General features: G+C 43.4%; 1 protein-coding gene across 1 annotated transcript; it reads left to right on the forward strand.

Moving 5' to 3' along the window:
* Positions 1 to 27,964, forward strand: CS (citrate synthase). The gene is made up of 11 exons (XM_007533376.3): positions 1 to 225; positions 11,794 to 11,847; positions 14,052 to 14,159; positions 14,794 to 14,859; positions 16,543 to 16,674; positions 16,904 to 17,092; positions 24,074 to 24,273; positions 25,109 to 25,238; positions 25,352 to 25,453; positions 25,610 to 25,819; positions 26,398 to 27,964. Exons 1-11 carry the CDS (start codon positions 184 to 186, stop codon positions 26,566 to 26,568), a joined length of 1,404 nt encoding a protein of 467 aa, XP_007533438.1. The 5' UTR covers positions 1 to 183; the 3' UTR covers positions 26,569 to 27,964.
* Positions 27,965 to 27,996: the final 32 nt, after the last annotated feature.

Consider the following 27,996-nt stretch of genomic DNA (forward strand, 5'->3'; position numbering starts at 1 on the left):
GCCTCGCTGAGGACCCCGGGCTGGGCGCTGCTGCCGGTTCGCCTAACCCTTTCCCTCAGCCGCCTCCTTTCAACCTTGTCCACCGGTCGGCGCGGCCTCTGGTTCCGCGGCAGCGACTCCCGTTCGTGCCGCAGCTCGTTCCCCTTCCAACCCCGCCCCAACAGATCCCCGAGTTCGCCCGTCATGGCTCTACTCACAGCGGCCGCCCGGCTCTTCGGAACCAAGGTGAGTAACTAGGCGGGCGCGAGTGCTCCAAGGGTGGGGCCGAGAGTCCGGGAGGCCCTCGGGCGCGGGGGTCACCCTCCCCTGCTGGTACGCACCCCTGCGCGCCTTAAAGGGCCCCGCGCCGGGCCGTCCGCCAGCCCCGCCGGGAGCTCCGGGACCATGTGCCGCGCCGGCCTTGTGGCGCCGGGCTTCACGTGAAGAAAGCAAAGCGCAGCCCGCCCGGGAATGCCGGCCTGGGGGGCTGAGGAGGCCGGACTCTGCAGTCGCCCAGCGGGTCGGGGCGGAAGGGGTGGAGGTCCGTGCGGTGCCCCCCCGGAGTTGGGGGCCAGCCTGCTGGGGGGCGGCCGCGGTGGCGAGAGGAGTGGCCGGGTGAACAGATGTGCTCGCTCTCATCGGGGTCAGAGCTGGGGCCAGGGATTTCGCCTTCTGCTTTACGGGGAGGACCTTGCCAGTTCCCCAACTTCCCAGGTCTTTTTCCCTAGCCCAGTTCTTGGAGCTTTTTAGTGACCAAGCCGTAGCAGTTCGGGCTAAGGATGTGAGACCTGGGTCCTCTTTGTCCTTGGGACTCTTGCACTTACTCTGTACATAGGAGGAGTTAAGGTGGGGTGGAGCGCCTCTGTAAAAGCCGCTGCATGCTTATTACATGTGCCTGAAGTCGCCTTCTCACCCCCCCAATAAATAAATAGATAAACTCTAGGCCAATAAGCGAGCCTTTTGGAGTTAGTATGGCCAAGGTCACATGACCGACCCTACTCTATTACACTTGCTCATCCAGGGTTCGCTGTCGATCTGAGTCTACTCTCCATGCAAAGCTGTCATTGGGGGCGGGGGAGCGTGGTCCCCGCACTTGACTTGTTTGGGGCTGTGGGCAGTTGTTGCAGTAATGATAACTTGGAATTTCAAACTACCAGTCCTTTTGTCTTGGAATAATTTGACTCTTTAAAGGAGATCAGCTGCTATGCTGAGGGAGACCCAGACCTTTAATCCAAGCTGGGACAGTCCCACAAGTGACCTTGACTTCTGAAAAGAACTCAGACAAACTAAAGCTGCCAGCACCTGGAGGAAAGGGAAGTCTTAGAATGGCTGTGGCTTGCTCTACGTTACCCTGCCACACTGGCAGGTAAGGTGAAGCTTGTAGAGTATCAAGGTTCTTCCAGTCACCCAGCAGGAAGGTGGATGGAGGGCGATCATTCGGGAGATACTACTTGACTGTTGCTTCTGCTGCCAGGGGACAGGGTAAGGAACCCTCTTGGGAGACGAGCAAGTTCTAGATGGTGCTTTGGCACAATACGGGCTACTATAATTAGTTCACTTCTCAGCTGCTAATGCTGACCAGGTAGTCTAACCCTACAGTGAATCTGAAAACGTTTTTAGAATTTACCATTAGAATTTACCTGGAGATAGTAGAACTACATAGTTGTAGTGTTCTTACTTACTGTTTCCGCTTTCCTGTTAGAAATGGACTTGAGGACCCCAATAACTTATGAATTGGAAGCCATTAGAGTACTTGGACCCTTAAAAGTAGCAAAATCCAGTAGATTTAGGAATGAAAATTTTCTTCTTTTTTTTAAATTTTTTTGTATTTTCTCTTTTGTTGCTCTTTTTTTATTGTTGTAGTTATTGTTGTTGGATAGGACAGAGAGAAATGGAGAGAGGAGGGGAAGACAGAGAGTGGGAGAGAAAGACAGACACCTGCAGACCTGCTTCACCGCCTGTGATGTCACTCCCCTTCAGGGACTGGAATCCTTATTTTGTGCTTTGTGCCATATGCGCTTAACCCACTGCGTTACTGCCCGACTCCCTGCAATGCTTTTATCTACTGCACCAACTCCCAGACCAACCACACTGCTTGAAATTTCTTTTTTTTTTTTTTAATTTATTTTATTTTTTTAACCCTAGCACTGTTCAGTTCTGGCTTATGGTGGTGTGGGGGGATTGAACCTGGGACTTTGGAGCCTCAGGCCTGAGAGTCTGTTTGCATAACCATTATGCTATCTACTCTCCGCCCACTGCTTGAACTTTCTAGATTAGCCTGTTATCAGTTTCTTTTGCTACTAAGGTAGACCTTGCAGAGCAAAATTACTTGTCTCCTGACCTGGTAGAACTAACTGACCCCTACCATTTTCATCCTCAAGGTCAGAAGTAGTTTCACTTTACTGAGAGGAAGTGCCTTTTTTCCAAAAAATCTTGCTGAGACAAAATGCTTGTCATTGTTGTATTCCAGTGTCAGCTAACTTAAATACTTGAGATCCCCAACCCTTCTTCTTTTATCACTGCGATGTCACCCCCTCCAGATCAACTTTCTTTTTCTTTTTTTTATTTAAGAAAGGATTCATTAACAAAACCATAGGGTAGGAGGGGTACAACTCCACACAATTCCCATCACCCATTCTCCATATCCCACCCCCTCCCCCGATAGCTTTCCCATTCTCTATCTCTCTGGGAGCATGGACCCAGGGTCATTGTGGGTTGCAGAAGGTGGAAGGTCTGGCTTCTGTAATTGCTTCCCCGCTGAACATGGGCGTTGACTGGTCGGTCCATACTCCCAGTCTGCCTCTCTCTTTCCCTAGTAGGGTGGGTCTCTGGGGAAGCTGAGCTCCAGGACACATTGGTAGGGTCTTCAGTCCAGGGAAGCCTGGCCAGCATCCTGATGACATCTGGAACCTGGTGACTGAAAAGAGAGTTAACATACAAAGCCAAACAAATTGTTGAGCATCTTTTTTTTTTAAACAGGAGAGAAATTGAGAAGGGAGGGGAGATAAAGAGGGTGGTAGAGACACCTGCAGACCTGTTTCACCCTGCAGGGGGGCACTGGGGGTTTCTACCTATAGTATGTAACCTGGTGTGCCACTACCCACCCAGCATCCCAGATCAACTTTTTTCAAATGTAAAGACGAGAGATACTGATACAGGGAAAGACAGCACAGCACTGAGACGTCCTGCTGTGTGGGGGGGAGGGGGGCAAACAGGCTTCCTTAACAAAGCAACCTCACTTATCCAAGTGAGTTATCTTGTTGGCCCCCTTTGAGATTTTTTCTTTTTTTACTTCCAAATGAATTCATAATAAGCAGTAACTTTCGTATTAGCTAGTGGATGCCGTAGCTTTGTGATGCAAATGCTGACTTTTCACGAATGGGTTGGGTTTGTATTTGAGCTGGGAATAGAAAGAGAGCCAACTGTTTACTGTGGCTCTCTAGATACCAACTTGACTTAACTATGCCCCATACCTTGTACTATTGAGAATGTTCCTCTGAATAAGTCAATCCAGAGTATTTTAGATTGTTTCTAGGGTTTTTAAGGACAATGCACATAGTTTATATAATTACACATCTCCTATAAAAGTCCTAGTCTGGGAAGTAGGGGTTGCACGCGTGATTAAGCGCACTCATTACAGCGTGAAGGACCCAGATTCAAGCCCCTTGTTTCTGCTTGCTGGAGGGAAGCTTCATGACCATGAGACAGTGTAGCTGGTGTCTCTTTTTTCTCCCCTTCTTCCTCTCTATGTCCGTTCCCCTCTTAGTTTCTGTCTCTGTCATAAATAAAATATTTTAAAAGTTCTAATCTGAAATTGGGTTTAATAAAGCTGAGTTTTCCAAAAGATCTGTGTATTCAGTTGTTAACAAGCAGAAGAGAAAATGAGTGTCATTCTGGCACACACAACACCAGGGATTCAAGTCTGGACCTCAGGCTTGAAAGTCCAATGCTTCATCACTGTACCACCTTCCAAGACACAAGTCCAACCAAGCACTGCTCAACTTTGGCTTATCGTGGGGTGGAGGGAATGAATCTGGGGCCTGAGTACCTCATGGAAGAAGCCTTTTGCATAGCTATTAATGCTGTTTCTTTAGCCCTGAACCTTCTCTTTGATTTGTCAGAATAGTAGCATTTCATAATAGATGGATCAGAGATGGAAAATAGAGTAGGATTCATGTGCTAGTTGAAGATCGATTTAATTGTCTTTCCTAGTGGGATTTAGGTTTGTAGCAGGTGAATGCATGATTCCACCATCCTCTAGCAATCTTTTTTTTTAATAGAAGAGGACAAGGAGAGATACAGGGGGCCAGAGGAGAGAGATTCCCCTAGCACTGCCCCATTACTCTTGATGCTTCCTCCCTGCCCATGGGGCTGGGAGCTTGAACCCTAATCCTTGCACATGGTGGTATGTGTGTTCTACCAGAACATCACCACCCGGCTCCTATTCTGTAAGGCTTGTAAATAGGCGGTACACATCATCACCTGAGTGCTTGTTCAGAGTTAACATTCCTGAATCTCCCTATAAAATTCTGATCTTGAAAAGATGGAATAGAATCTGGAAACTTCTGTTTGCTCAGACACCTCATTTTTCTGTTGATGCTTGTTATTCTAATAATAGTAAATTCTGGGGAGTCCAGCAGTATAGCGCAGCAGGTTAAGTGCAGGTGGCACAAAGCGCAAGGACCAGCATAAGGATCCTGGTTTAAGCCCCTGTCTCCCCACCTGCAGGGGAGTCACTTCACAAATGGTGAAGCAGGTCTGCAGGTGTCAGTCTCTCCCTCTCTGTCTTCCCCTCCTCTCTCCATTTCTCTCTGTCCTAACAATAATAACTACAACAATTAAAAAAGGGGAGATAATAAATTCCTAGTAGAAGTGAGGGAACAGTTTCTAATTCCTTTTTTTTTTTAATATTTATTTCCTTTTTGTTGCCCTTGTTTTAGTTACTATTGTTGCTGTTATTGTTGTTGATGTCATAGTTGTTGGATAGGACAGAGAAATGGAGAGAGGAGGGGAAGACGGGGAGAGAAAAATAGACACCTGCAGACCTGTTTCACCACTTGTGAAGTGACTCCCTACAGGTGGGGAGCTGGGGCTCGAACTGGGATCCTTCTGCCAGTGCTTGCACTTTGTGCCACGTGCACTTAACCCGCTGCACTACCACCTGACTCCCTCTAATTCTTTTTTTTTTTTTTTGCCTCCAAGGTTATTGTTGGGGTTCGGTGCCTGCACTACGAATCCACTGCTTCTGGAGGCCATTTTTTCTCCTTGTGTTGTTACTATTTTTGTTGTCATTATTGTTGGACAGGACAGAGAGAAATCGAGAGAGATGGGGAAGACAGAGACGGGGAGAGAAAGACACCTGCAGACCTGCTTCACTGCCTATGAAGTGACTTCCCTGCAGATGGGGAGCCAGGGGCTCGAACCGGAATCCTTCCTCCCGTCCTTGTGCTTTGCGCTGCCTGCGCTTAACCCGCTGAGCTACCGCCCGACTCCCAGTTTCTAATCTTGAGAAAATAGTTTGACAGATCTTATTTAATGATTTACGCTTGGTGGGCACTTCAATGTTTACTAAGGAATGATATCTATGTATGTGGTTCAGTGTTAGAGCACAGGATTTAGATGTTTGAGACTGAGTTGTTGATCCCCAGGGCCATTTTAAAAAGAAGGAAAAATGAAAGGAAAGGAAAAAAGGGTTAAGAGCCATTGAATGGAAAGTAAGATCTTTTAATTCTTTCCTGAAGTTGAGTTGGTCCTTTTCACTCTCTTCATTGATGAATGATCAGTAAACCTTTAGAGAAGAGTGTTGGAAAAAGACAGAGCTGTTGAAAAACTGAGTGTGAAGGTGGCCGAAGTATGAAATCTGAAGGTCACTCACTACTCTGTTCCTGCTGTCAAGTGGCCTGATCCAGTAGTGCACATCGACTCTCAGTATCACTATGGTGAAACACAGTTGTTAAATGGTTTTTGTCTCTCTTGGTCTTATTGCCAGGAGAGAGGCAACTTTGATCAATACATATTCTTTTACTCTTAAATATGCTATTTATTTATTTATTGGATAGAGAAAGAAATCGACAGGGAAGGAGGAGAGAGGGAAAAAGACGAAGAGCTACCTGCAGTGAAGCTTTTCTCCTACAGGTGGGGACTAGGGGCTTGAACCCTACTCCCTGAGCATCGTAACGTGCATTGAACCAGGTGGGGTTTTATTTTTATTTATTTTCCCTTTTGCTGCCCTTGTTTTTTATTATTGTTGTGGTTATTATTGTTGTAGCTATTGATGTTGTTGTTGTTGGATAGGACAGAGAGAAATGGAGAGAGGGGAAGAGAAAGATATACCTACAGACCGCCTGTGAAGCGACTCCCCTGCAGATGGGGAGCCCGGGGCTGGAACCCGGATTTAACACTGGTTTAACACTGCGCTACTGCCCGACTCCCTTTTTTCTTTTTTAAACTAGCTAGTCAACATGGAACTTATTTACTTCTCTTATACTTAAGTACTTGAACTTATATTTTATTTATCTCATATGAGATAGAAAATGAGAATGCGGGAGCCATGGCAAGCCCCCAGCTTCCTGCCTGCAGGGAGTCGCTTTACAAGCGGTGAAGCAGGTCTGCAGGTGTCTATCTTTCTCTCCCCCTTTCTGTCTTCCCCTCCTCTCTCCATTTCTCTCTGTTCTATCCAACAACAACAATATCAATAACAACAATAATAAAACAAAAAGGGCAACAAAAGGGAATAAATAAATATTTTAAAAAATTTTAAAGAATATGAGTGAGCCCGAAACCAGAACAGCTTTCTGGTAAATGTGGTGCTAGGGATTGAGCCAGGAGTCTCAGTCATCCAAGTTCCCCTCCTTTAGTTCACTGAGCTTGACTAGCTGAACTATTATCCCAGCACCCACTGCTTTCTTCTTTCTTTTTTTTTTTTTTGGAAGGCGTGGCAGATTATGAGGTTTGTAAAAGCTTTTAGTGGTGATTGTGATCTTCATCCTCACCATATTGAGAATCTTGCCAACATCTTGAGCCAGGTTAAGTAACTCTTGAAACCTCTCCCCATGAAAGAGCTGACATATGAGGTGACTCCCTCTGACTCACCTGACAGTTGTAGTTCCAGTAGGGTGACCCTACACGTGGTGAGATGGCTGTGCATCTGGAAGCAGATAGGCCAGTTGCCACACCCTCAAGGTTGGGGGAGGAGCTGGGATCTGAAAATTCAGGGATGACTCCGATTTGTAATTTGTCCCTTCAGTGAGTATAACCTGAAAGTACTATACTAAACTGTTCAACAATCTTGGCAGCCAGAGGGTACATGAAATGAGGTATGTAGTCTTGAGTGTGACAGTCTACTCCTTACAGTACTATTCTCTAGCTAGAGGGAACTGTCTGTTCTTCCCTTTCTCTGAATTTTTCTTTACTTTTTCCACCTGTGTGATTCCAACCCCTCCTGGCAGGACCCTCCCATCACCACACACACACACACACACACACACACACACTCTCTCTCTCTCTCTCTCTCTCTCTCTCTTCCACTACTGTTGACAGCTCCTGCCACCTCCCTCCACCCCCATGCAAAAAGGTAAAGGACAGGGAGGAGAGCTTCACTGCTTATGAAGCTTCCCCTCCACTTTTTTTTTTTTTTAAAACCAGAGCACTACTCAGCTCTGGCTGAGGGAGGGGGTTAAACCTGGGACTTAGGAGCCTTAGGCATGAGAGTCTTTTCACATAACCATTATGCTATCTACCCATCACCCTGAAGCTTCCCCTTTGCATGGTGCTACAGTTTAGATCAGGTCAGACAGGCTTTGTAATAAAATAAATAGGTAAATAAGGGGTCTGGAGAGAACAGCATAATGGCTGTACAAAAGGACTTTTATGCCTGAGGCCCTTAAGATCCTAGGATCAATCCCCAGCACCACCATAAGGCAGAGCTGATCAGTGTTCTGGCTTCTCTGTATCTCTCATTAAAAATGAATCGATAATAACAATAATAACTACAACAACAGTGAAAAACAACAAGGGCAACAAAAGGGAAAATAAATAAATATAAAAAATAAATAAAAATGAATTGATAGAGTATCTTTTTAAATGGTTGCATCTATCTGGGAGATAGCTCATCCTGTAAAGTGAACACAGGTTTTGGCCTCTGGGCACTGCATAAGAGCATCATGCACTGGTGAGCTTTCACAAAAATTACAGCACTTTGAGTTGCCCATTTCTCTCTGTCACAGCCTCTAAATAATTTTGCTTTGAGGAGGAGCGAGAACCAAATTGTCGGCCTGACATATATGGTGTCAGCAGTTGAACTTGGGACCTCATGCCCAAGAGTCCAGCATATTATCCACTGTACCATTCCTAGGCTACTCCCTTTACATACCACAACACACACACACACACACACACACACACACAGCACGGTTCAGCTCTGGCTTATGGAAGTACAAGGGATTAAACTTTAATGTTTTGAAGACATGAAAGTCTGCATAACCATTGTGCTATCTCCCCGCATCCATTTTAATTAATTGATTAATATTCTCTTTTGTTGCCCTTGTTTTTTATTATTGTAGTTATTATTGCTGTTGTTTTTGTCATCGTTATTGGATAGGCCAGAGAGAAATGGAGAGAGGAGGGGAAGACAGAGAGGGGGAGAGAAAGATAGACACCTGCAGACCTGCTTCACCGCTTATGAAGTGACTCCCCTGCAGGTGGGGTAATTTTTTTTAAAGATTTATTATTATATTTATTGGGGGAGGGCAGGCATCAACTCTGGCATGCAATGCTGGGAATTGAACTCGGAACTTCATGCTTGGAAGTCTAGACCCCTACTACTGCAGCACTTCCCTGGGCTGCTGTTTTTAATCTTAAATACAAGTGCAGCTCATTGATTTTAGAGCTTTTTTTATGAGGTGCAAACGTTGTTTTTTGTTCATATTTATGGAAAACCTCCAACCTGGTATATAATTTTCCATTTATTTTACTTTTTTATTTATATTTTTTAAAGATCTTAAAAAATATTTGTTCCCTTTTGTTGCTCTTTTTTATTGTTGGTGTTATTGATGTCATTGTTGGATAGGACAGAGTGAAACAGAGAGGAGGGGAAGACAGAGAGAGGGAGAGAAAGATAGACACTTGCAGACCTGCTTCACCGTTAGTGAAGCGACTCCCTTGCAGGTGGGGAGCCAAGGGCTTGAACCAGGATCCTTAGGCCGGTCCTTGCACTTTGCGCCACATGCGCTTAACCTGCTTCACTAACACCCGACTCCTTATTTATTTGTTTTAATGAGAGGTGTAACGAGTGAGAAGAGAGACCAGAGCACTGCTCAGCTCTGGTTTATGGTGGTGCTAGGGATTGAACCTGGGACCTTGGAGCCTCAGGCATGAGAGTCTCTTTGCATAACCATTATGCTGTCTCCCCAGCCCAGATTTTCCATTTTCTCTTAAGATCTGGATTATTAACTAAGCATGGTGCTTTGGCCTTCTGTCTCTCTCATGATGTAAAATTCTATCTCTAAGCATTGAGGAGGGAAAATTGGCTAGCTATATTATCTTTATGCTAAGAGATAGCATTCTTTTTCCTCAAAGTCATCTCTCTGGATAATTTTTCTTTGGAACAGGTATGTAGTTGGGCAGTTCTTAGCCTTTATCTGAGGTATATTTATTCCACCCACTTGGTGAAGGTATTTTCACACCAGGGTACATAATTCTAGCTTAATAATTGTCTCTCAGTACTTCGAAGATAATTTTTCAGTTGCCATTGCAGTGGTTTGAGTCAGCTTCTGTCAGTTGTTACTTTACAGATATTCCATCTTCTCTGTACTTTTTCCAAGTGTTTGAAGTAGTATTGTGAAAGTCTGCCTCTGTATGTGGCTCTTCTACACTGTCGCCAGTCCGAACTACTGCCAAAGACTAGGTGCTAGAGGGAGCTTACCAACAGGATTAAGTAACTAGTGGGTTTCCTCATTTGCTTTCCTCAGAGCTATTGGCATCTAGACTGAGGTGCATGGGTAGTGTAGGCGATGTCATACTTGTTGTCTGACAAGGTCCGAGCATGGGAGGGGGGGAGCTTCACAAGGCAAGAGGCCCTGGACTGAAACGAAACCACTCCACCTTTTTGTTCCATTACTCATATTGTTAGCATTGGGTATTACTGGCTATTTTATAAGATTTATTGGTTATTTCCAAATGATGCCTGAGGAAAAAGGAAGTTCCTAAGGGAAATGCTATTTAACAAAAACAAACCAAACCCTTAAAGACCCCCAGACTAAAGAGGTCCAAAACATAACACTTGGCCAATTATCAGATAAGCTGACTGTGAAGGAATTGCTTGCCCCCCCCCCCCTTTATTACCCCAGTACCTACACCCCAGACAGAAAAGGTTAGGGGAGATATAGAGAGCAGTGGGTAACTTATAGAATACGGGTACGGGGTAGACTGTTAATTTGCTTCATAGAAACTGACCTTTTAGAAACATTAGATACTCCAGGAAGTTTGCTTAGGGATAATCAATCATAGTTAAAATTAGAACAAAACAAAACAAAAAAAACTATAAGAGCTTAGTGAGTACTAGGTCACGGCATCAAAACCACTTATGGAAACAATGTTTCATTTACAAAATAAAAAGGGGAGATGGTGCAGGTGCTGCCATATGAGCTGCTTGACACAGTACCAGCTTCATATAGAGAAAGATTCATGCTTCCCACAGTGGAGGGGCCACCTTACGTAGCAGAATTAATAAATTGAAAGTTGGGGTACCCACCTAGGTACAATGGGCCTTTTAATCTACCACCCACCACTATGCTTCCACTTTCTTATGCAGGAATAGTACATGAGAACCTAGGTCACATAGTGAGCATACACAGAAGATGGGTTCCAGCTAGAGAGCTTAACTTTGTGGAGAGGCTGGCCAGGTCAGCACCACCTTGGTGCCTTCTCAGTAAGGAACAAAACAAAACTCTTTGATCAAACAATGGAACAGTTTTATGAAAAATGGTGTGCTCAATTTGTTTAAGGCCTCTAGAAACATAACAAGCTTGAACTTTCTATGAACCTCAGCTTCTGATGCATAGTGGCAAGAGGATGGCATAAACATACAGGTAGAATATTAATCTTAATCAATAGGACATCTGCCTAGCACGCAGGTACAGGAATAACAAAAGACATAGAAACTGATGTGATCTCTAGGGAGAAAAATGCTCCTGGAATATGAATGTTCCACAAAGCAAGAGGTGTTCCCTACCTGTGCTGATCTTACTTGATCTAAGCCTTATGAGACTATAAAAATAAAGTTCTGTCTGAACACGGCAGAGGTGCCTTTCTCTTGCTCCTGAAGCAGTTGACATGTCTCTCATCTCATTCTCGCCAACGCCCCTCATCTTTCAGGATACCCTAATAACCTACTGGGGCTGGCCCCGGCACATGGGTATTCTTTTTTTTATATATATATATATGTGTGTGTATATATATTTTTTTATTTAAGAAGGGATTAATTAACAAAACCATAGGGTAGGAGGGGTACAATTCCACACAATTCCCACCACCCAATCTCCATATCCCACCCCAACACATGGGTATTCTCTCTGACCTTTCCTGTAGATGATGGGAAAGAGTCTCTTCAGGTATGCATGATGAAGCTATAGATGCTAGAAGCAGAGTTTAACCTGCTGCCTTCAGAACAAAGCTACCCAAAGCATTTTACAAGTTTCTGTATGTCAAACTGTTCTTGAAGCTAAATACAGAGGGAAAGTTAACTAGTTCATCCCTTCCTGTTAATAACTGGAAGATGGAGTAACTATTGCAACTGGTTTTGTGTTCTCTTTACAGAATGTTCCCTGTCTTGTTCTTGCTGCTCGGCACGCCAGTGCTTCCTCCACCACGGTAAGGTTTGATGATGAGAACTGATCATCACTGGTTCCTGGGGCCTGTGGTGGTATGGGGAGTGACTCCCACCTGACCGTAGCATTGCCCCTATATCTCCTGGAGGTATCTGCGCTTCTTTTCACTACTAGTACTACTATTTTTTAAAATGTATTTATTTATGAGAGGAATAGGAGGAAAGAGAAAGAACCAGACATCATTCTGGTACATGTGCTGCCAGGAATCCAAACTCAGGACCTCATGCTTGAGAGTCTATTGCTTTATTCACTGTACCACTTCCTGGGCCACAATACTACTGTTGGTTTTTTTTTCATTAAATAATAAAATCATTAGGTTAATACAATATATATATGTTATTTATTGATGAGAAAGATAGGAGAGAGAAAGACCCAGACATCACTCTTGGTACATGTGCTGCCAGGGCTTGAACTCAGGACCTCACACTTGAGAGTCAAGCACTTTATCCACTGCACCACCTCCCAGACCACACTCACAACACTATTTTTTAAAGAAGTAATTGATTCAGCAGTGTAGGAAATGGTGCAGTAGGTAAAGCATTGAGCTGTCAAGCATGAAGTCCTTAGTTCTATCCTCAGAAGCACATGTACATGTCTAATTCTTTTTTTACTTTATTTTTACCAGAGCACTGTTCATCTCTGACATATGGTGGTCTAGGGGATTGAACCTGGGACTTTGGAACCAGCCTCAGGCATGAGAGTCTGTTTTGCATAACCATTATGCTATCTGCCCTCTTACACTCCTTTTATCACTCATTAATAAGTAAAATCTTACAAAGAGAGAGAGAAATAATTTATTCGGGGGGCCAGGTGTTGGTGCACCTCCCTGCAAAACTTCACAAGTGCTAAAGAAGCAGTGTTGCAGGTGTCTCTCTGTCTCTTTCCCTCTGTATCTCCCTCTACCCTCTCAATTTCTGGCTGTCTCTATCCAACAAGTAAAGATAATTTTTAAAAAATTTAAGAAGTGAAAATATAAAATCTTCCCTTTTTTTTTTTTAACACAATTATTTCTCATGTGCTGCTTCACTTTTCCTCGACTGACTTATTATTTAGACAGTAGTAAAGACAGAGAGATAGTACAGCACTGCTCTGCTTTCTGCAGCTTCTGTTATTCACAGTGCTCTCAAATGGTACCAGGACTTGAACCCAGGTCCTCATGCATGGTGAGGTGCATTTTACTGTGAGCTGCCTAATAGTTTTTTAAATTGTGGCAGATTATATGTAACATACTATTTACATTTTATCCATTTTTTTAAAAAATTGTTGAGGGTGCCAGGAAGTATCATTGTGACTTAAGTGTACATGGCACAAAGCCCAAGGACTGGAGTAAGAATCCTGGTTCGAGCCCCTGGCTTCCCACCTGCGGGGGGGGGGGGGGTTCTATCTTTCCCCTTCTGTCTTCCATCTACCTCTCCTGTTGATTTCTCTCTGTCCTATCCCACAACAGCAACAAAATGAAAAAAATGGCCTCCGGGGTCAGTGGATTTGTAGTACAGGCACTACAATTGCCTCAGCGATACCCTGAAGACAAATATACATACATACATATATGTATATGTATATGTATATGTATATGTATATATACTTGAGGAGAGGCAATCAGAGCATCACACTGGTGTTCAAACTCCTGGCTACATTTCATGCAAGCTTAGTGCGCTGCCTGCTACGTGATGTCTTTTATGTATTTATTGACTAGATAGAAACAAATCCAGAGGGGGGGGGCAGGCACCTGCAGCAGTGCTTCACTGCTTGTGAAGCTTTCCTCTTGCAAGTGGGGGCCAGGGGATTGAACAGAAGCTTTCTTTATTGCAGTGGGAATGGCACTTGAGCCTAAATTCATATGCATGACCCAGCAAGAGAGCTATCTTTTCATTAGTTTCAACTAGCTCTTGTCCCTTAGCCCCCAACATTTGCCTAATTCTGTTACCCTCATCTATATCTGATTTCCCTGGCAGATAATTTTAATAATCTTTTTTTTTTTTCTTTTAAGATTTTATTTATTTATCGGAAAGAGAAGGAACCAGACAGCACTCTGGTACATGTGCTGCCGGGGATTGAATTTAGGACCTCATGTTTTGAGAGTTCAGTGCTTTCACTGTGCCACCTCCGGGACCACTCACATAGTTTTAATATAAGTACTTTGCAGTCAATTCATTAAATTCTTTGACTTGGCCTCTGTCTTTCCAGAATTTGAAAGATGTGTTGAGTGACCTGATACCTAAAGAACAGGCCAGAATCAAGGCTTTCAGGCAGCAACATGGCAAGACAGTGGTGGGCCAGATCACTGTGGACATGGTAAGGTTTGTGAGGTTTGGGCTGGAATTGGTAGTTCTGAACTGTTGCAACAAAAGTACTGACTGATCTCTTCACCAACCCTTCAAAACATTCTGTCAGTTAGAAGGAAATATTGGAACTTTTCACGGTCATTCAAAATAGTGTTCTTTTCTGCAAATTTAATAGTTGAATATAACCTAATTCATCTGTAAGAGGCATTCTCAACTCCTTGACATTTTGTGAAAAGGACTCTTTCTGTTTGAGTTGATGTTATTGGTCACCCTGTTAAGCCATAGCTCTGTGAAACTCTGTAGAACAATTTTAGGGGGACTTTTCTCCCATGCCAGGCAGCATCTATCTGGTAGATGAAAATGAGGTAGTAAGAGTAGGCAGGGGAAAAATACATTATGAAAAGCAAGAAAACAGATAAAAAAAAACATTGTATAAACATGGTGATTTCTCAAATTAAAAAATTTTATTTCTAACATTAGTAGTCTTCCTTGCAAGCTTTTGTTTTATTGTAAGTTGAATTCTCATAGAAGTCTTAGCTCAAGTGATGGCTTGCATTTAAATTGCAGGAAAAAATCTTTTCTCTTAGATTCCTTGAAGCACTAATATCTCCAGCCTGAAGTGCTCCCTTCTCTCTTTCCTTTAGATGTATGGTGGCATGAGAGGCATGAAGGGATTGGTATATGAAACATCAGTTCTTGATCCTGATGAGGTAAGAAACTCGTGACAATTACTAATAATGCATGCATTGAACTTCTACTGTGAATACCTTGAATTAGACAGGTAAAGGTAAGTATAAGATCAAAATAAAGCATCTACCTTCATATTTTGAGAGGTGGGAAATCTGTATATGGAATAACTAAAGAGTAATTTAACCTTTTTTTTAATATTTATTTATTCCCTTTTGTTGCCCTTGTTGTTTTTTATTGTTGTCATTATTATTAATGTCGTTGTTGGGTAGGACAGAGAAATGGAGAGGGGGGAGAGAAAGACAGACACCCGCAAACCTGCTTCACCATTGTGAAAACTCCCCTGCAGGTGGGGAGCTGGGGGCTCGAACCAGGATCCTTCTGCCAGTCCTTGCGCTTTGCGCCCCATGCTATTAATCCGATGCGCTACTGCCCGACTCTCCCCCAGCCTTTTTTTTTTTTTTAAACGAGCATTGCTCAGCTCTCACTTATTGTGGTACAGGGATTGAATCTGGGACTTTTCGCGTGAACGTCTCTTTATCTATGTGACTGATAAACTTTTCTGTTTGTTTTCTACCAGAGCACTGCCCAGCTCTTGTTTATGATGGTCTGGGGGACTGAACCTGGGACTATGGAGCCTCATAGAGCCTTTTTTTTTTCCCTATTGTTCCCTTGGGTTTTTTTATTATTGTTGTTGTTATTGATGTTGTTGTTGGATAGGACAGAGAGAAATGGAGAGAGGAGGGGAAGACAGAGAGGGGGAGAGAAAGATAGATACCTGTAGACCTGCTTCACCGCCTGTGAAGCGACGCCCCTGCAGGTGGGGAGCTGGGGGCTGGAACCGGGATCCTTATGCCGGTCCTTGCGCTTTGTGCCACTTGCGCTTAACCCGCTGTGCTACCACCCGACTCCCAAGAATCTCTTTTTTATAATTATAATTTTTTTTTTATTTTATTTATAAAAAGAAAACACTGACAACACCATATGATGAGAGGGATACAACTCCACCCAATTCCCACTACCAGAACATGGCATCCCATCCCTACCCTTGATAACTTTCCTATTCTTTAACCCTCTGGGAGTATGGACCCAAGGTTATTGTGAGATGCAGAAGCTGGAAAATCTGGCTTCTGTAATTGCTTCCCCACTGAACATGGGCCTTGACAGGTCGATCCATACTCCCAGCCTGTCTCTTTCCCTGCCTTTCTCTTTTTAGTGGGGCAGGGCTCTGGGGAATCAGAGCTCCAGGACATATTGGTGGGGTTGTCTGTCCAGGGAAGTCTGGTTGGCATCATGCTAGCATCTGGAACCTGGTGGCTGAAAAGAGAGTTAACATATAAAGTCAAACAATTTGTTGACAAATCATGAACCTAAAGGCTGAATTAGTGCAGATGAAAAGTGGGAAGGGGAAGTGTCGCCTCCATTTTGTAGATAGATAGATAGATAGATAGATAGATAGATAGATAGATGGCATATTTTAGTTATATTCCAAAGGCCTATGGCTATACTATTTTTTCCCAAGGCTGAAATCTGATATGCAGGTGGATCCAAGTTTTATTATTATCTTTATTTTATTTATTGGATAGAGACAGCCAGAAATCTAGAGGGAAGGGGAAGATAGGGAGAGACAAGAGAAATGAAGTATGCTTGAGATTTCAGTGATCTACAACGCCACCTCCTGGGTGATAAACTTTTTCTTTTTCAAGGGTATCCGATTTAGAGGCTACAGTATCCCTGAATGCCAGAAACTGCTGCCCAAGGCCAAGGGCGGAGAAGAACCCCTGCCTGAGGGATTATTTTGGCTGCTGGTAACTGGAAAAGTGCCCACAGAGGAACAGGTAATCACAGTCCTTCTCATTCCTGTCTGCCTTTCTCTAATCTCAGACACTTAGTACTGATTTGGTTATGGGTAGTAATGTATAAAGTTTTACAGTGGAAGGAAAGAATCAGTTCTGTTTTAGTGGACTAGAGGGAATTCTCTTAGATTGTCTTTACTTTGGCTTCACTTTTTTAAATTTCTAACTCATTTCCTTGCTGGTGTTCTGAACAGTGTTTTCTTCTCCACAGGTATCTTGGCTCTCAAAGGAATGGGCAAAGAGAGCAGCTCTGCCTTCCCATGTGGTCACTATGCTGGATAATTTTCCCACCAATCTACACCCCATGTCTCAGCTCAGTGCAGCCATCACAGCCCTCAACAGTGAGAGTAACTTTGCCCGAGCATATGCAGAGGGTATCAACCGAACCAAGTATTGGGAGGTAGGAAATTTGAGTATGATAATTCTTTCTTTCTTTTTTTTTTTTTGACCTTCAGGGTTGTCACTGGGGCTCTAAGCCAAATCCACTGCTCCTGGTGGACTTTTTTTTTTTTTTTTTTTTTTCCTATTTCATTGGATAGCAAAAAGAGAAATCAAGGGGAAGTCAGAGAGGGAGAGAAAGACACCTGCAGACTTGCTTCACTGTGAAGCGAGCCCCCTGCAGGTAGGGAGCCAGGGACTCAAACTAGGATTCTTGCACAGATACTTGTGCTTTACTTCTTTTCTTCATAGAAGGAGAACCTTGAGAAGTCTTAAAAGTTATGGGAGTCGGGCGGTAGCACAGCGGGTTAAGTGCACGTGGCGCAAAGCAAGGACCGGTGTAAGGATCCTGGTTCGAACCCCCGGCTCCCCACCTGCAGGGGAGTCACTTCACAGGTGGTGAAGCAGGTCTGCAGGTGTCTGTCTTTCTCTCCTCCTCTCTGTCTTCCCCTCCTCTCTCCATTTCTCTCTGTCCTATTTAACAATGATGACATCAATAACAAGAATAACTACAACAGTAAAACAACAAGGGCAACAAAAGGGAATAAATAAATAAATATTTTTTAAAAAGTAAATAAAAAACATTTAAAAAACAAACAAAAAAGTTTAATAGCTAGCAGTTAAGGCAACACTAGTTTCTAGAAGAACAATGCCACAGTTCTGGGCTAGTGTGCTTTCAAGATAACTGTCTGGAGCAGAAAGATGATTGATAGATGATACACTGAGTATCATCCAGAAATAACTATTTCTGGAAAAGAAATGTGACATTAATGGTTTGACCTCTGGTTAGAGTATGAGAAGGCTAGAATGTCCTGTGCCAAAGCACTATACATAATTCCTCCCATCATCTTTTCAATACCCCACAGACTCAAACACTGAGTAATGTTCAAGTTAGTTGACTAGGTTAAATTTGACAGGGAACATCTCATTTTCATTTCCTTTTGTTTCTTACTCAAGGAAACCGGCCGGAAAAGTTCTTTTTTGTAAAGCAGGTACACCAAGTAGTTTTATCAGGAGGCCAAACAGTGGCGTGTTTTGTTGAGCACACACATTACCATCAAACCAGGGACCTCAGAACTGCAGGCATAACCATTATGAAGTTTTCCTGTTTTTTTCTTTGTAAACCAGAGCCTGCTTAACTTGGCTTTATAGTAGTGTTAAGGATTGAATCTGAATCCTCAGACATGAAAGTCTTTTGCCTAACCACTGGATTATCTTCCAGCCCATCTAAGAATTTCATTACCCTCAGACCCCACTTGCAGATAGTGCTTCAGATGTTTCCCTTGGTTTTTTTTTTTTTTTTTTTTTTGCCTCCAGGGTTATTGCAGAGGCTTGGTGCCTGCACCATGAATCTGCTACTCCGAGAGGCCATTTTTTTCCCTTTTGTAGCCCTTGCTTTTCATCGTTCCTGTGGTTATTACTATTGTTGTTATTGCTATTGTTGTCATGGGAGACAGAGAAATGGAGCAGAGAGGGGGAGAGAAAGATAGACACCTGCAGATCTGCTTCACCACTCGTGAAGTAACACCCTACAGGTGGGGGGCGGAGGCTCAAATCAGGATCCTTACTCCAGTCCAGTCCTTGTGCTTCATGCCGTGTGCGCTTAATCCGCTGCACCACCGCCCAGCCCTGGTATCTCCCTATCTCCCTTTCTTATCTCCCCTTTCCTCTCAGTATCTCTCTGTTATATCAAATAAAAATGAATGTGTATTATTTTTTAGTATTTTCATGAGAGAGACCATAAATATTTTTAAAATATAATCAGTAGATACACCAATTACCTAGAAGGCCCCAGAGAGTTCAGTATGATGCAAGTCACAGGAATAGAATGACATACTGGCTAGATGAAATGTCCTTGCATTTTGGCAGATGCTACTTCATTTGATTGGTCAATATTTAATTCAATGCCAGTTATGTATATAGACATGTGTTTGCTACTGGGAGGTGGTAGAGGTCTGCAGTTGGTATTGGTCTGGCTGGCATACTTAATATTTATAAAGCTACACAACAGAAGGTCATAAACCATAATGTGTAACTTTCATTTTCATTCTAAAATGTTATTCAAGTAATTATCATCTATGTGAGTCAGTATAACAGAAACGGTTAGATCAAGACCAACAGTTCTTAGGGCCAGTCAATGGTGCACCTGGTGAGTGAGCACACATGCTACAGTGTGCAAGGACCCAGGTCTGAGCCCCAGGGCCCCACCTGCAGGGGGAAAGCTTTGCAGTTGGTGAAATAGTGCTGCAGGTGTCTCCCTACCCTCTCGATTTCTGGCTCTCTATCCAATAAAAACAGTTCTTCTATCATAAAACTAATCATTTGGGAGCTGATTATTAAGACATTCCTAATTGTGGTCTGGGAGGTGGTGCAGTGATAAAGCTTTGGACTCTCAAGTATGAGGGCCCGAGTTCTATCCCCGGCAGCACATGTGCCAGAGTGATGTCTGGTTCTCTCTCTCCTCCTGTCTTTCTCATATATAAACAAAAAATCTTTAAAAAGAAAAAAAAGACATTCCTAATTATAGTTAAATGCTATTGTTTTGCTTGTCGGTAACGAGATTGAGGGAGCTGGGGGCCAAGATCAGCTTTTTCACATTTTATTCCTACTTCTGAGAATAATACATAGAGGTTTTGTAGCTATTTTATAATAAAGCCACCATCCTAATGCTTGGCAGTCCTTGAAAACTTACCTTATATCATTATGTATATATATGAATTGACGTTCAGCACTATGGCAATGATGTCATGTTAATGTTACTTTACTGAACAGGAAAACTGGATTAAAAATTAAGTATCAAAATTTTTTATATTTATTTTTGTTGCCCTTGTTTTTGTTGTTGTTGTTATTGTTGTCATAGTTATTACTGTTGTTGTTACTGATGTTGTCATTGTTGGATGGGACAGAAAAATGGGGAGAGGCAGGGAAGACAGAGGGGGAGAGAAAGATAGACACGTGAACACCTGCTTCACCGCCTGTGAAGCGACTCCCCTGCAGGTGGGGAGCTGGGGGCTTGAACTGATATCCTTATGCCGGTCCTTGCACTTCGAGCCACGTGTACTTAATCTGTTGCGCTACACCCGACTCCCTCAGAAAAAAAATTTCAAAATTCAGTATCAGGCTGGTTCCATACTATAGTTGCTACACATCAAAGCATGCAGCCTTCTTCCCCACCCCAAGGAGATTGTGCTTTAAGCAGACACACACCACTGCTACCTCCTTTGTGCTGTTCGTGATGCTCCCATGAGTTGCCAGAATGGAATCTATAGAGTGTCCTGTACAAAGGATGCACTCTCCCCACTCAATTGTCTCCCATTCTCAAACTATTCTGGAAGTGACGTGCTTCATTGAGTGATCAGAATTGGCAAGGAGGGGGGTCGGGCGGTGGCGCAGTGGGTTAAGCGCATGTGGCGCAAAGCTCAGGGACCAGCGTAAGGATCCCGGTTCGAGCCCCCGGCTCCCCACCTGCAGGGGAGTCGCTTCACAGGTGGTGAAGCAGGTCTGCAGGTGTCTATCTTTCTCTCCCCTCTCTCTCTGTCTTCCCCTCCTCTCTCCATTTCTCTCTGTCCTATCCAACAACGAATTGCGTCAACAAGGGCAATAATAATAACCACAACGAAGCTACAACAAGGGCAACAAAAGGGGAAAAAAATGGCCTCCAGGAGCGGTGGATTCATGGTGCAGGCACCGAGCCCAGCAATAACCCTGGAGGAGGGGAAAAAAAAAAAGAATTGGAAAGGAGATAGAGTTACTAAAAGTCATGACATTTTTCCATGCAAAAATGTGTCCTGACTTTTCCGACAACCCTATTATGAAAACCATGTAAGTAATCTCTAAGAACTTGCAAGTGTTAGCTAAGTATTTCTTGCTTCAAGTATTATTTCTATATTGGCAATTTTCATAATAAATTTTCTTCTGGCATTCCCTAGATGCTCGGGGGGAACTTCATGAGCACTGGATAGTGCTAAGCTTGTAAATCCTAACAGTTTATACTAAATACAGTGGACAGAGAAATATGTTAAATGATATTACAACCTGCAAAGGGGAAAGCTTCATAAGTGGTAAAGCAGTGCTACAGTGGTCTCTCCTCAACCTCTATGAAAAGGGAAAAACGATGGTCACTGAGACAGGGTGTGCAGGCAGGCATTGAGCCCCAGCAATAATCCTGGAAGCCGAAATAAATAAATGAACAATATTAAACATATCTCCTCAACAAAATCTGAATTGTAAGGAATTTTGTGTAATAAGTGATCTAGTTTTGAAAAATAAAATTACATGGCAGGGATAGATAGCATAATGGTTATACAAAAAGGCTCTCAGGCCTGAGGCTCCCAAGTTCCCAGGTTCAATACCCCGCACCACCATAAACCAGAGCTAATGAGTGATTTGGTAAAATAATAATAACAATAGATAAATAAAATTACAAGTCAAAAAAGGAGAGCATAGGGAGAATTTAAATTTATTGAAAAGCACTTCAGAGAAGTACCAGACATTGCATTATGGATTATTTTTAGTTCAGAATCAAGGTAGAAGGCTATGTCACTTAAGAAATTATTTATTTTTCCCTTTTGTTGCCCTTGTTGTAGTTATTGTTAATCAATGTCATTGTTAGATAGGACGGAGGGAAATGGAGAGAGGAGGGGAAGACGGGGAGAAAAAGAGACACCTGCAGACCTGCTTCACATCCTGTGAAGCGACTCCCCTACAGTCGCTCGAACCAGATCCTCTCGAACCAGGATCTTTACTCCAGTCCTTCGCACTACATGTGCTTAACCCCCTGCACTACCACCTGACTAAGTCTTGGGGCCAGGTGGTGTACCCTGTTAAGTGCACACAATACCAATTCCAAGGACCTGGGTTCAAACCCTGGTCCCCACCTACAAGAAGAGAAGCATTACAAGTAGTGACGCATGTCTGTTGGTGTCTCATTTTCTCTTTCCCTCTCAATTTCTCTCTGTCTTATCAATCAATACGTAAAAATAAGAGTCTTTATCTAACAACTTTAATGTCACTGTTTTATTTATTTATTTTTTAATTGGATGGAGACCGTCAGAAATCGAGAGGGAAGGGAGGAATAGAGAGGGTGAGAAAGGGAGTCAGGCAGTAGCACAGCGGGTTAAGCGCAGGTGGCGCAAAGCACAAGGACCCAGGTAAGGATCCTGGTTTGAGCTCACGGCTCCCCACCTGCAGGGGAGTCGCTTCACAGGCGGTGAAGCAGGTCTGCAGGTGTCTGTCTTTCTCTCCCCCTCTGTCTTCCCCTCCTCTCTCCATTTCTCTCTGTCCTATCTAACAACATCAATAAAACAACAAGGGCAATAAAAGGGAATAAATAAAAAAAATATTTTTTAAAATAGGATGAGAGAGAGATACACCTGCAGCACTGCTTCGCCATTTGTGAAGCTTCCCCCTACAGGTGGGGACTGGGGGCTCGAACCAGGGTCCTTGCGTATTGTAACAAGTACGTTCAACCAGGTGTGCTGCCACCCAGCCCCCTATGTCACTGTTTGACTCAGTATCTATGGAGGATTTTCTGTGAAAGGTGAAACATAACTATGGGGGGGTTGCGGTGGCACACTCAGTTGATGGCACATAAAACCATGTGTAAGGCCATGCTCCCCCTTGAAGGGGGAAAGCTTCATGAGCAGTAAGGCAAGTCTGCAGGTCTCTCTTTTTCCCTCTCTCTACGCCTCCCCTCTATGTTTCTTTTTTTCTTTTTTAACCAGAGCACTGCTCAACTCTGGCTTTTGGTGGTGCAGGGGATTCAACTTAAGACCTTGCATCACCATTATGCTATCTACCCCCCCCCCCAATTTCTTTCCGAGCAAATAAAATAGGAAAAAATGATCACTGGGAACAGTGGATTTGTAGTGCTGGCACCAAGCCCCAGCAATGACCCTGGTGATAATTTAAATAAATAATAACTACTAAGCAGCAAGGGAGAGACAGCATAATGGTTATGAGCATAGCAAAAGACTTTCATGCCTGAGGCTTTCACTTGCCAGGTTCAATACCCAGAACCACCACAAGCCAGAGCTGAGCAGTGTAGCTCTTTCATTAATAAATAGATATTATTTTAAAAGTGTCTCAGCGGGAGTCGGGCAGTAGCGCAGTCGGTTAAGCACAGGTGGCGCTAAGCACATGGACCAAATAAGGATCCCGGTTCAAGCCCCTTGCTCCCCACCTGCAGGGGAGTCACTTCACAGGCGGTGAAGCAAGTCTGCAGGTGTCTGTCTTTCTCTACCTCGTCTTCCCCTCCTCTCTCCATATCTCTGTCCTATCCAACAACAAGGACATCAATAACAACAATAACTACAATAAAAAAAATATCTCTTGGCTATTACACTTTTGGAGTACAAAGACATTAATACCAAAAAAAAAGTATCTCAGCACAATGAAGAAGCATATCACAGGAAAGATCCTTTGTGTATAGTACTAAAAGTAGAAGGTAATTTTTTTTTTCCTTTTTGTTGCCATTGTTTTTCATTGTTGTAATGTTGTTATTGATGTCATGGTTAGATAGAACAGAGATAAATGAAGAGGGGAGGGGAAGACTGAGGGAGAAAGATAGACACCTACAGACCTGCCTCGCCACCTGTGAAGCAACTCCCTGCAGATGGGGAGCTGGGAGCTCAAACCGGGATCCTTGCCAATCCTTGTGCTTTGCGCCACATGCACTTAACCCGCAGCACTACCGCCTGACTCCCGAGGGTAAATATTTTAATGCATATGAAATAGTTTGTATGAGTCACTATGTGCAATGCTTTGGCCATAGGAGTTATTTGGTTATTGTTGTTATACTACATATATAGCCATTCCACATACAACTATCAAGCCAAAGAGCCCAATACCTAGAGAACAAACAACATTTTTGCCCAATCCTTTTTTCTTGCCTAATCCTTTCTTTCTTTTTCTCTCTCTCCATTTTTCTTTTTCTCCCCATCAGTTGATATATGAAGACTGCATGGATCTGATTGCAAAGCTACCTTGTGTTGCAGCAAAGATCTACCGGAACCTCTACCGGGAGGGCAGCAGTATTGGGGCCATTGACTCTAAGCTGGACTGGTCCCACAACTTCACCAACATGTTAGGCTATACTGATGCTGAGTTCACTGAGCTCATGCGCTTATACCTCACCATCCACAGGTGAGCTAGACTCAGGCAGTCATTGACCAGATGCCTAGACTTGACTGGTGAGAAGTTTTAAGAAAAGCTCTTTAACATTCTCCTGGGAATAGATGGCAGGCAGTAAGAAAATAGAAACAATGCATAGGAGTGATACAAGGAGTTCAGTAAAGAAAATCAGGTCATGGTCTGGTAGGTGGCACAGTGGATAAAGTGCTGGGCTCTCAAGCAGGAGGTTCCAAGTTCAGTCCCTGGCAGCACATGTGCCAGAGTGATGTCTGGTTCTTTCTTTACTCCTACTATCCATCTCATTAATAAATAAAATATTTTTTTAAAAAAGAAAATCAGGCGGTCGAGTGAAATTAGCACAATAGCATGAAGAACAATACAGAACTTAACTGGAGAGTAAAGGTTCTGTCAATAGTGGCTCCTAGTGGTTCTTCAGTTTTCCAGGAGCTCCCTCTTCTGGCCATTATTAAAGTTGAAATCACATGTGTATCATCATCATCCAGTAACCTGCCCAGCTTTGTGGATTAGTGAACTGACTGGTAATGAGATTGGGCATCTCCTACAAGGACCGTGCAGCTCTGGCTGACTATAGGCTGGTGTGAGCTCTTGGCCAGGCTATTATATATTTATGAGAAAGATAGGAGAGAGAGAACCAGACATCACTCTGGTATATGTGCTGCCGGGGATCGAACTTGGGACCTCATGCCTGAGAGCCCAAAGCTTTATCACTGCACCACCTCCCGGACCACTAGCCAGGCTATTATTATGTGACAAAGAGGACAGCAAGATCTGTGTGTCTCTGTCTTTTTCTTTAGCCTTGGTTCTTTTTTTTTTTTTTTCCCCACAGTGACCATGAGGGTGGTAATGTGAGTGCCCATACCAGCCACTTGGTGGGCAGTGCCCTTTCAGACCCCTACCTGTCCTTTGCAGCATCCATGAATGGGTTGGCAGGGCCCCTGCATGGACTGGCAAATCAGGTAAGACTTTTTTTTCTTCACCCATTACTTGTTTTTCTTGTTCTCTAATTTGTTTCTGATCTTGTCTTTTGGCATATGTATTGATATGTTTTATTTCCAAACCTTATCGGTAGGAAGTACTTGTTTGGCTGACACAGTTACAAAAGGAAGTTGGCAAAGATGTTTCAGATGAGAAGTTGCGAGATTATATCTGGAACACACTTAACTCAGGACGGGTAAGCTGAGATGCTTAGCAACTGGGGGGGCGGGTACCAAGACCCAACAACTTCCACAGTTTGCAAGAAATTAAAAGAGTGAGAACAATCCCTAAATTAAAAGGATAAATATTTTCACCTGAGGATACAATTGAGTTTGTTCCCCCGTCTTTGCAGGTTGTCCCAGGCTATGGCCATGCAGTACTAAGGAAGACTGACCCACGGTATACCTGTCAGCGAGAATTTGCTCTGAAACACCTGCCACACGATCCCATGTTTAAACTGGTTGCTCAGCTGTATAAGATTGTGCCCAATGTCCTCTTAGAGCAAGGCAAGGCCAAGAACCCCTGGCCCAATGTAGATGCTCACAGTGGGGTGCTGCTCCAGGTGAGTCTTACCTTCTTTGCTTTTTCTGTGTGTACCAAACCCTATTTTATGTTATTCACAAAATCAGCCCCCTTACTTACCCTTTTAATGGTGTGAGGTGGTGTTTACAGGGAGAGTGGTATTCATAAGCTCTGGCTTATGGTGGTAGAGGGGATTGAACCGGGACCTTGGGGCCTCAGGTGTGAGAGTTTATTGCATAACCTTTTTTTATTTACTATTGGATAGAGACTGAGAGAAATTGAGAGGGGAGGGATAGACAGGGGAAAAGACAGATACCTGAAACACTGCTTCACAAGTGGTGAAGCTTTCTCCCTGCAGCTGGGGACCATAGGCTTGAACCTGGGTCCTTGTGCACTGTAATGTGTGCACTTAACCAAGTGTGCCTGATCCCTTCATAAACCTTTATGCTATCTCCCCCACCCTGAGAGTGGTATTCTATTTTCAGATTCCCAATTGTTTAACTTTTCCCCAGTGTCACTTCTATTTAAGACTTACTGGTTTAAGGTTTATGTTGCCCTCTACTTGTCTGCCATTGCTTTTGGGTCTCTAATGGGTTTTTTCTCCTCCTCTCTTTACAGTACTACGGCATGACGGAGATGAATTACTACACAGTGCTGTTTGGGGTGTCACGTGCACTGGGGGTACTGGCACAGCTCATCTGGAGCCGAGCCCTAGGCTTCCCTCTTGAGAGGCCCAAGTCCATGAGTACTGATGGTCTGATGAAGCTTGTGGACTCTAAGTCAGGATAAAGTTGGAGACAGGGAAAAAAACTGTTAGAAAGTGGGGGAGCTTACAAAACAAAAAACATACTTTTATTTCAGGGGGCCATTTAAAGACAAGATTAAATTGTAACTGAGGCACTGATAAGCTTGAGGTTAAAATATAAATTAAGGATTTAAAAATGAAACGTGACCCCTTATTCCCTAATGAGCTTTTACCCTGCCTGGTAAAAATTGCCTTTCAACTGTAGGATGCTCAGGACTCGCGCATGTGGCATGTGGTATGGATTAGGTTTGGCCCTTCCACCATCTCTAAAGTGAAAACCTGACTCCTCTTTCCCTGGGTCAGGACTAGTTGCAAAGAATGTAGTCATGCCAGAACTTTTGGTTCTTCTCTGCCCAGTCCTAAAAAGACCAGCAAGTCAGAATTCTGCTGTGTTTCCATAGGAATCATATTAGGTGTCTGCTGTACCTACTTCATTGTCCTCTCCCATGCACAGATAACTTCCTATCAATATCTACTGGTTAGCTGGACATGCTTTGACTTTTTTTCTTTTCCTACCAGGTGACATGAAGGTCATGACATCTATTGTGACTGGCATCTGGTGTTTGATTCTCTTTTTTGAAACTCTTCTATGAAAATCAAGGTGTTGGGAATGTTCTGTTCCCCACCACTTTAATAGTCATGCCCTTCTAGATTTTTTTTATACCTGCTACACCTCAAACTGAGGATGCTCTGGACCTTCCTCTCATGGTCCCTACTAAAGACCTCTTCCAGCAGGTTATATGTACCACTGTCTGATCTTTGGTCATTCACAGTCACTTGGCTTTCTCAGTGCTTAATGTGAACTTTTACTTAACTCAGAACACAAGCCACTACCCTGTGGCTTTTTTTTTTTTTTTAATATGCTGTCAGCCATAGATAGGGACTTAGAAATAACCAGTGTTATCTTCGTGGTATGGTCCCAGGGGTACCTGCACCTTGTTTTGAGCAGAAAAATGGGTATATGTTGAACATGGTCTCCTGTGAAATATCAGGTCTTGGGGCTGAGCAGTAAGAGTAGTAGGCCTCCCTCTTCATCCTCTACCACAAGAAAATATTCCTTTATTTATCAAAAGTCCTTATCTTGTTCCTTCCCCAAGAGTTCACAGCACAGTATCTCTTTTAGAAGCCCCATTTGCACAGGTTTTCAGTGACTCAGAATGCTCTACTGCCTTTTCTTTAAGAAAGGATGAAAATACACTCCTACTTGTGCCCCCTTTCTCCCTCACAACTCCTGCCTGTGTTTGTGTGGATCCTCAGTCCCCAGACCACACCCTTGAGATGGAACACACTATCTGTAAACCCCTGGGTAACTGTCAAGTCAGAATGCAGACTTCAGGTTGTTCTGTATAAAATGCAAAATAAATGTTTTTATTAACAGTTTTTGAGCCTGCTATTAAATAAAATCTGGAAGA

This window comes from Erinaceus europaeus, chromosome 7, assembly GCF_950295315.1.
Source record: "Erinaceus europaeus chromosome 7, mEriEur2.1, whole genome shotgun sequence".
NCBI classification, from domain to species: Eukaryota; Metazoa; Chordata; class Mammalia; order Eulipotyphla; family Erinaceidae; genus Erinaceus; species Erinaceus europaeus.